General features: G+C 42.1%; 1 protein-coding gene across 1 annotated transcript; it reads left to right on the top strand.

Moving 5' to 3' along the window:
- The first annotated feature begins 350 nt into the window (after positions 1–350).
- foxn1 (forkhead box N1) lies at positions 351–7,316 on the top strand. The gene is made up of 9 exons (XM_070970695.1): positions 351–470; positions 1,958–2,143; positions 3,407–3,502; positions 3,771–3,892; positions 4,102–4,198; positions 5,356–5,563; positions 5,738–6,178; positions 7,021–7,154; positions 7,266–7,316. The coding sequence occupies exons 1-9, from the start codon at positions 351–353 to the stop codon at positions 7,314–7,316; spliced, it is 1,455 nt and encodes a 484-aa protein (XP_070826796.1).
- Positions 7,317–9,318: the final 2,002 nt, after the last annotated feature.

Genomic DNA, 9,318 nt, shown 5'->3' with positions numbered 1-9,318 from the left:
TACACAGAGGGAGAAGGTTTCTGTAGGGTTCCTCTTATTTCCAGTCTTTATGCTAAGCTAAGCTAACCAGCTGCTGACAGCGAACGAAAGCATTTCCCAAAATATCTAACGGCTCTGTGTGACCCTTTAGTTTGGATTGACAAAGCTAATTGACACATAAACACATTATCCATCCCAAATTATGCCAAGCCCTCTTTGGGTGAATCAGTAATAAGATGCATCATCTGTCTCAGTTTCATCGAAACTGGGCCAGAAAAATGCCACTGAGGATGGATGGATGGATGTTCTCTCCCATCTCAAATTCAACCTGGGCTTTTATGTCTCTTCACAGGAGCAGCTTTTGGTGCGGAATGTCAAACTCCCCGTCATTTTACCCCATCCGCAGCAAGTCTCAAGCATCAACCCCTCAGGCCAGCCGACACACCTGTGAGCCCTGTGGGACCTCCTACCAGCAGATGGCACAATCACAGGTACTGAGCTACCTCAGGCCTTTCTCTATCAACCCAAAACAGCCTATACTGTGTAACTCTGGAAATAGAAAATCAGCTCCGACTGTTGTTTGCATCGTGTCTGGCTGCTGTCTGCCCTCCAGTATGTACAGACCTTGGTTTTAAAAAATGAATGGATGTGTGAATTAAATGGCCTTTACAAGGACAAATGTTATAGATCTTTTTGAAGGCAAATTAGTGAACACCTGGCGTACATGTAGCATTTAGCAGTCTTACAGGAACATTTTAGAGAAGTACAGTTATTCAGTTTCTTGTTGAGTTTTCGACGAGAAGATCAACCAATCTCATATTTGTCCATTAGCTTAGCATTAAGATGGTAAACACACAGATAGCCTTCTCTGTCCAAAAGTAAGGTGCTGCTTTTCTTTTCTTAGCTGGTGTACGCTACACAGTGGCAAGTTGTAATAGGAGCAAGCCAGCCATATACATGATTGTGAAGAAGAAGAAACCCAGTCAAGCTTTATTATACAACATTATGAATGTAGCCACTGTCTAATTCAGCAGCTCAGTATTCTGATGAAATGTTTTTCATATCATTTCCCATAACTTTCTTCATCAACACCCCCAAGCTGTATAAAAAGTCATGTCAGCATTTGACATGACTCATCATGTCACTTGGCAGGTGAATGTTGGCTAACATTATCAAGCACACTGCACGTTTATTTGGACAAGGTCAATAAAACACGAGAAAAATGAACGTACCAACATGTTGCTGTGTGCTCACTGTTCACCCCATGATAAATGGAAGGACCAGTGTCGGTTTTCCGGCAGCATTCGTCTGTTTTTGGGTAAGATTTTCAAAACAGTGCTCTGGTGGAGTTTTCACTGTCTCGTTTGGTGACACTTGATGGCTCGGCATTTCTCTTTTTGCAGCTTTGCAGACGAATTCAGAGCGTCTCTGCCATGGGTTTGAAAATAGAAAAACATGCAAATTTGCAAGCTCCATAGCCTCTGCTTTGATACTCCTTGTTTCATTGTAGCCCCAACCCACAATTTGACGGGACTGGTTCCTTAGGCATGTGAGGTATGAAACCCTGACTGTCTGAGTCTGTGATTGAGACTGTCATTGGTCCGCTGCAATTCCAAGGTAGAAAAGCTGAGCCACGGCATTAACTGCTTATTTTCCTCATGATGTCTTGTAGTATATAAAAAAAACAGCACGTGAACATATTGAGAAAGTTAAAATCTTGATTTTCATTGTTCATGGTCTTTGAAGTACTGAAGAGTGTGAAAGGCTAAGACTATGGTTTGTTTACTATGAGAGAGGAGGTTTTAGTGGCCCGAGGGGATTCCCTGTAAGCATCTTGGCAGCATCTTGGTCTAGGAAAAGGAATGGGGAGAGGTTCCACATAATGAGCCCTGCCCTGATTGGTTTACCAACAGTTATTGTAGACTGTAATGTACATCTTGAATAATTTGTACCCACTGTGACAATGATCACACCACAGACTAAAGACAGCAGCTACGTCACGCAGCAAGAGAACAACACCTTCAGCTTGAGGACTGTGAACAGGAGCCAGAGCTGTGATGAATCCCTCAGTCCAGGGTCAGGATCAGCTCCGGGACGAGGCTCCGTTGACTCTGACCGCTTCCATTTGTACCGTCGACAGTTCAGCAATGGAGCAGTGACGGCCGCAGATTCTCTCCAACAGTGCTCGTCTTCCTTCAGCTGTCCACAGGAGGTGTGCAGCCCTGACACTGACAGCTCAAGTGGCGAGGCGCCAACATCCTGGGACCAGTACAACGGCAGCTCTCAGGCTTCTCGGCTTCTGGTACAGTACACTGATTTTATTCTCACCTGCTATTTCAGTGTAGTGAGAGTGCAGTGTGTGTGAGGCGTGCTAGAAAGACAGGGAGTGAATAAACAGTGCGCAGTACCAGAAATGTGTAAAAGATGTAACACACTTTGTTTCTCACTCGTGTTCAATCATGACTAACACAGGCAAATTAATCTGAATGCAAATGTTAGAGCGGCTGCATTTGATATTTTTAGAATAACAGTGTATCACATGATAATGTGAAAGCAATGTGACATCACCAAAGGGGCCACTCATACTAATGAACCTACAGAGAGCTATCACCTAAATCTGCAGCTTGCTTTGGCTTTATGGAGCTTTATAGTGAGTGTCGCTTTCATGGTTTTGGTTTGCCATGTCTTTGTAGCAGGTGCTGTTTTTTGGACATCTGTCAGAGTTGGTAACTTCGGTTTAGATGAGAAACAGTAGATAAGAACCATGCGTTGATGATCAAGGACAGTTGCTGCCTGGTACTCAAAGACTAGTTATGTGCACCCGTTTATAAACCCACTGTACATTACCTGCCCAACACCAAACAGCAGACAGACACAAAGCCAAATATTTTCATTCATGATTTGGTGATGACCAAAAAGAGACTATAACAGAGTGAATGTTGGACATGACTACAAGTGAATGATCTAATGCTGCTCTGTCGCTGCTGGATATGTAAATAAGCCGTTGTTTGCTGCCTTATATACATAAAAGTGGATTATATGTCATTGTTCTGTTTGTTGGCCAAAAAATCTCTCTCACTGATAGCCAATATAATATAATATGATTTGCATTATATATAAAAGCAAACCTGTGAGATGGTTTATTGCATGTTTTAGCAGCTGAAGAACTTAGATGTTAGATGTGTAAATAAACAACTGTTTGCTAAAATCTTTGCCATCTCAATTTGAAAGGTGATGATTTATCAATGCTCACATCAAAATACTTTATTGCAGGTTAAAGGTGTCAAATCCAGCCACAAAGTCAGTTTTAGGCCCAAATTTGATTAAAAATGTTTTAAATCACATACAAAAATTTAGCTACACTTTTGCGACTGCAGTCTAGATGGTTTCTCTAAACAGTTTTATTTTTCTATTCTCATGCTTGCAGAGATCATACTCAGAACTACCAGCTGCACCAGTAGAGCCTTCCTGTTTCCTGTCTCAAGGCTATTCATCCCACAGCTCATTGAGCCCTCGACAACAGGTGAGTGAGTGTTGTAGAAGACTGGATGTAGTAGGTGATGATTAATTAAAACATGAGCGTTAGACATTTAGGCTTAAGATTTGAGGGAATCACAATAATCTGAGTCAAGATGATGCCGCCCAATTTGCTCCACAAGCTTTTATGCATCAATACACACGAGTCAGCAAAAAGCAAATGCAAGAAAATGGCACGAATGGTGCCTTTTAGTGACATATCTGCCTTTTACTGGTTTTCAGCTTGTGATTTTGTGTGTTTGTGTCCTCTACAGGTCTCATCTAGACTTTATTCCAACAATGACCAGTCCAACAGACCAAAATATTCTGTCTCCACCGAATCACACCAGGGAAGCACCACACACTCCTTCTTCCCCAAGCCCATTTACTCATACAGGTCACATTTCATCTTGTTTTTGCCAACATTTATATTTTTGTCTACATTTGTTACTGAATCATATTTAAAGCAACAATGTGTTTTTGCTTGAAAAAATGAAGCGATTCCAGGGAATATGGTTGGGGTACCTTAAATTGAAGTGCTTTGTTCGCGTAAACCGAGCTTCTAAATAAAATGCTAATGTGAAAATGCCTCCTTCACGACTGCAGCATCTTGATCTTCATGGCTCTGAAGAACAGTAAAACAGGAAGTCTGCCAGTCAGTGAGATCTACAGCTTCATGACTGAACACTTCCCCTATTTCAAGGTATCACTATTCATGTTTCTATATCATGTTGAATTTAACCCACTGAAAAAAACCTCAGGATCATCTGTGGCGCAAGTTACAGCCTGAACAAATATTCTGCTGCAAAGTGTTCAAGCTCCAGCAAAGCTTGAATCTCAATTTGTGTTTTCATATTACTTACAATAGTGTAATTTGTTCAAAACTTAACCCTTTTCTGCTGTAGTTTCACCTCGTCTAACTGACTTGATCTCTAAACTTAACTTTAGCTGTTGGATTGTTTCTGGAGATGTAAAGCCTCTGATTGCTGCTGCTTGTATTTGGCTGCTCCTGGTTTACATAAATCTTTTTAGCAGCAAGTGGATAGCAGTGAGCTCGGAGCTTTTTTCCCATGAAAATCATTCGCAAATTGATTGATCTGTTTGAGCATTTTGTACTGATTTATTGATCTTTTGCCATGTGTGTCACATTTCTTGGTAATGACGCACTGCATAAAACAGTGCGCTACACCTGCAGCCATAGGTGGCCGTAACCAGCTGGGTAATAACCTGTTGAGGCATGAGGCTGGCATGAGGAGTAAAATGAGGAGGTGTTTGGGAATGTCTGTTTAATTTATGCAGTGTGTGTTTATATGTGTGTTTCTAGGCAGTTGTGAGGATATTGCAGGGACCAAAGAGATATCCTACAGTAATTATATAATGTTGCTAAGAAGATACTTGGTAGATTAAAACACGTTATAAATTCATGCCCCTGAGCTTTGATATTGATTAAATTAGCCAGCGGCAGGGTTCGATTTGGGTCATCACGTACATTTTCCAAAAGGTTCCATGTATCTACAAATCAAATAAGCTCAGACTCACCTTTGGAAAGAGCTCAAAGACTTGCTGCCATTCATATTAAAGAAGGCACTCTACAGATGGCTGCTTTCCAAACAGCTGCCTGCCACATTAGACACAGGCTGCAGGGCCAGAGAATAAATGAGGCAGATGATTAGTGATATACACCAAGGAAAGTCCACATATTTTGCAAAAGCTGTGATTTTTATACATATGTCTAAATGCTTTCTGAATACTGTCAAACGTAGAGTTTCTTTGAGTCTAGTGGCCACCTGGATTTTTGCGCTCAGATTATGTGTTCAAGGAAAAATGACAAACATTCACAACTTCTCTTTCTGTTTTCAGACTGCTCCTGACGGATGGAAGAACTCTGTTCGTCACAACCTCTCCCTGAACAAGTGCTTTGTGAAGGTGGAGAACAAAAATGGGAACTCATCTCGTAAAGGCTGTCTGTGGGCTCTCAATCCAGCCAAGGTGGAGAAGATGCAGGATGAAGTGCACAAGTGGCGTCGCAAGGACCCCCTCACTATTCGCAGGAGCATGGCGAAGCCAGGTGCGTCCCCTGATCCGATCGAAAGATGTCAATAACAAAAGACATTGTTTGATCTTTTAATCACTTTTTTTTTTTTGCTTTTCTGACCTGCACTTTAAACCTACCAATGCTGGGTGGTAATTTTAACACATCTTATTTGATTCAAACTTTATTTGATGCACACTTTTTCTACAGAATGCCTTGATCGTCTACTAGGAGAGAGACCGGACAAGCTCAGGTCTTTGCCACCTTACCCAAACCCAGTTTTGTTATCCAGAGTGGCCCCTGTCTACAGCTCCACCTCATCGTCGTGCCCCCCAGCCCAAGTTCAACCACCCTGTTTAACCATTCGGCCTCCACAGTATGCCCATTTTCAGCCTCAGCAGCCCTGCTACCTTCCCCCCACTGCAGCTCACCCCAGCAACTCATTTGCTCTGTACTCACCCTGTGGACAACCAACGGCCACTGGGAGCCTGAACTCACCCATGGCTGGTAAGATGCCACCTGCTTACAATGCTGCCCTGCAGGCTGAGTACAGTGTTGGCCCCAGGAACATGCAGGACTTTCTGCTGGAGGGAGACCCCAGTTACGACATTGACACACTCAACCCCAGTCTGACTGACCTACAGCTGCAAGGTACGGGAATCTGATAGAGACATGAAAACAACCAAGCAGGAGAAGTGTGAGTTTTGATCACTATGGTAATGAGAAATGAGGGTGTGTTCCACAGTGCAAAAACATTCCTTCAACATCATCCAAATTGACATATACAGGCACTGCTGACATTATGAGTTGATATCAGCTTTCAGCATAGCTCACAGAGATATTGCTGTTGGTGTATACGTTGGCTGGTAACTAGCTACAGAAATCCAGCTTTACAACATTACAATGGCACTGACACAGAGTTTCTGTTACATAGTTTTTCCACCACAGAGCACAAACAAGTTGATTTTCCAACTGTGAAATTTCCTGTTTGGTACATCATATTGCTCATGTTGGCAGGGACACAGGAAGACATGATATATGTGTGTGAAGAAGACAGCTGATCACAGTTACTTAAGAGTCTTGTTTGCTGTGTGATAGCTATTTTTTTCAGCTCAAGTAGTTACCTCATTTTATATGCTGGTTGTCAAAATGTGGCATCATTTTGTTTGGGTGCAAAGCCTGCATATGATACAATTAACAAAAACCCTGTAAATGAATCCTTTATGTTGCTATCAGACCAGCACAGAGCTCAGCATGCCAAAGGAACAAAAGCAGAGATACAATTAATTACGTTAATGATGGCTGTGTGTCATTTTGGTGTTTGGACCAGTTAACATTAGCGTGCCCTTTTACATAAATGATCGATGTTTTGATTTTATCACTTTATTGTCTTTATTCTCTAAAAACCTTGCATGATGTATTTGAAGAGGGATCAACTGGCAACAGGAGGTAAATGCATCCTGAGTACATCTGATGTTTCTCCTTTTTCTCAGGTAGCTTATGGGAGGAGTTAAGGGAGGACAGCCTGGTTTCTGATCCACAAGACGCCACCACGACCCCGTCCACTACTTCTGCCCTGCAGAACCACCACATCCAGACCAGCTGCCAGCAAGTCATACATCCTCCTGTCAGCCGACGAAAAGCAGATTATGAGGTTGAAAACACAAACTGTGGAAGAAACTTAGAGCAGCATGGCTGCTTAAATGGGCTGCATCCTGTGGTTTATTCAGGGGTGGAGAGTCTGGCTGGGTATCTGACCTCATGTACCACATCCATCTCCTTAATGTAAAGACCTGACTGTTTGGGCTCTTTCATACTCCTTGACCTTTCATGTAACCTGAATATGAAATATTATTGCAGGCAGCCTCATGCCACAGTATTAACTTGGTGGTTACTTAACCCATCAAATCCTCTGTTTACCACTCTGTGGAGGGACTAGTTTGTATCCACTGTTTGTAACAAGTTTGGCTTTTTTTGTCTGTTCCAATACTTAGTTTTTCCCCTTTTTTTTAAAATTTGCAACTGCTCCTGTTTTATCTAATGGCGAATTAACAAATGCTCAAATGAACCACTTGAAAAACAGAAATTGTAATGAAATTCCTAATTGAAAACTCGATTATTAAATTAATTTGTGAATTCATGTTTTTATTTATTTACTTACACTATTGTCACATTGTTTTACTAATTTCACAATATTGTGGTCTTCATGCATTTTTTAATTGTAATTCTGAAACGAAATTACATTGTTTTATTTTGTCATTTGTAAATCAACTTTCGCATTCAGTTTCTGGTTATCTGTTTCTAAGGGATTATTGGTCCAGTGGCTAGAACTATTGTCCTGCAGTAAGAAAGCTCTGGGTCTCATGCCTTGGTTGGGTTGGTTACGTGAAGGTATGAGGAGTGCTGATTGGTTAGAAATAGTGAAGACTATCAGGAGAAGCCAATCAGAGGCAGAGTGAGGCGGGTAATTCTCTTGCCAGCGGGCGGTTCAGTCGTACATTGGCATCCACCTGTAACCCAGTGCTAGTTGGGATTAGCTGCTCTTTGACTCAACAGGAGTACAGCTATAAGGGCTGTATGCGGACTGCGAGACCGTTAAATCTGGCCCACGAGGCAATTACGTTTTTCCATAATAAAAGAAAATAATATAAAAGAGTTTGTAGACAAACACGTCCTTCCAAGGGGTCCCTGAACGCAACACACGTAACAGTTGCTATCACGTCAATACGTATGGCGACCGTCAAGAAAACTAAAGTTGGTGCGGAGTATTGCACTTTCGAAGAGACATATACAAATTATTGTCATTATTTTGTTGAAGTGAAAGGCGAGTCAGGGGCCTAAGTTAGTGGAGACGTGCTCGCAGTGAGAAAAAGGTTCAATTTCCAGAGTCCTTACAGCTACAAAACATGCTAAACTGGATGGGCTGTGAAGACAAACGTGACTGGATGAAGTTAACCCTCTTCAGTGGAGTTTGGATGACCACCAAGCAGCTTTCACAAGACCACATTCTGACCTTATACAGGTTTGTGGTGAGCGAGCTAATGGCTAAGAGGCTGAAACCTCATTGAGAAGGAGAATTTGTGAAGGAGTGCCTTGTTGCTGCTGCAGAGCTGCTAGGTTTGTCTGAAATAATCTGTAGAGATGAAGGAAAGCCTGACGTGGAAACTCAGTGATAGCAGGTGTCTGTGAGCTTTGGCCTTCATGGTGGACATTACCAAGAACCTCTCAGAGCTGAACCTCAAGCTTCTCAGCTCTCTGCTTTCAAATGTGAAACCACTTTAAGTGAAATTAAAGCGGTCGCAAGTGCTACTGGAAAGAGGAAACATTTTCCTACTTTGCCAGAACAAGTTTCACAGTGTGGAAACACTCACTGTGGGAGGTTTCAGGACATGAAGAGTAAACAAAAGGACCCGAACATATTTGCTACATCATTTAATGTAGAACCAGCTGATGTGCCTTACAACCAACAACATGAAATCTCAAAACCAGGTACAACAACCTCTCTCTGCTGGAGTTGTGTGAACTGTATGTACATCCTGAGGATTTTCCCAGTCTGAGGAGACGTGTAGCAAAGTTATCTGTGTGGGAAAACCTCCTACTGTGAGCCGCCCTTTTCAGACTGACTCTTGGAAAGATTCAGTCAAGACTGTCTGACCCAACCCTGCAGAACCAGCTGTGAGTAGAATCATCATCATCATCATCATCATCATCATCATCATCATCATCATCATCATCATCATCATCACTACCCTCTGACATCAGCAGAGGTCAGTATGATATATGTGTTCAAT

Source organism: Chaetodon trifascialis, chromosome 9 (genome assembly GCF_039877785.1).
Source record: "Chaetodon trifascialis isolate fChaTrf1 chromosome 9, fChaTrf1.hap1, whole genome shotgun sequence".
Taxonomy (NCBI): Eukaryota; Metazoa; Chordata; class Actinopteri; order Chaetodontiformes; family Chaetodontidae; genus Chaetodon; species Chaetodon trifascialis.
This window is presented reverse-complemented; position numbering and strand designations above follow the sequence as displayed.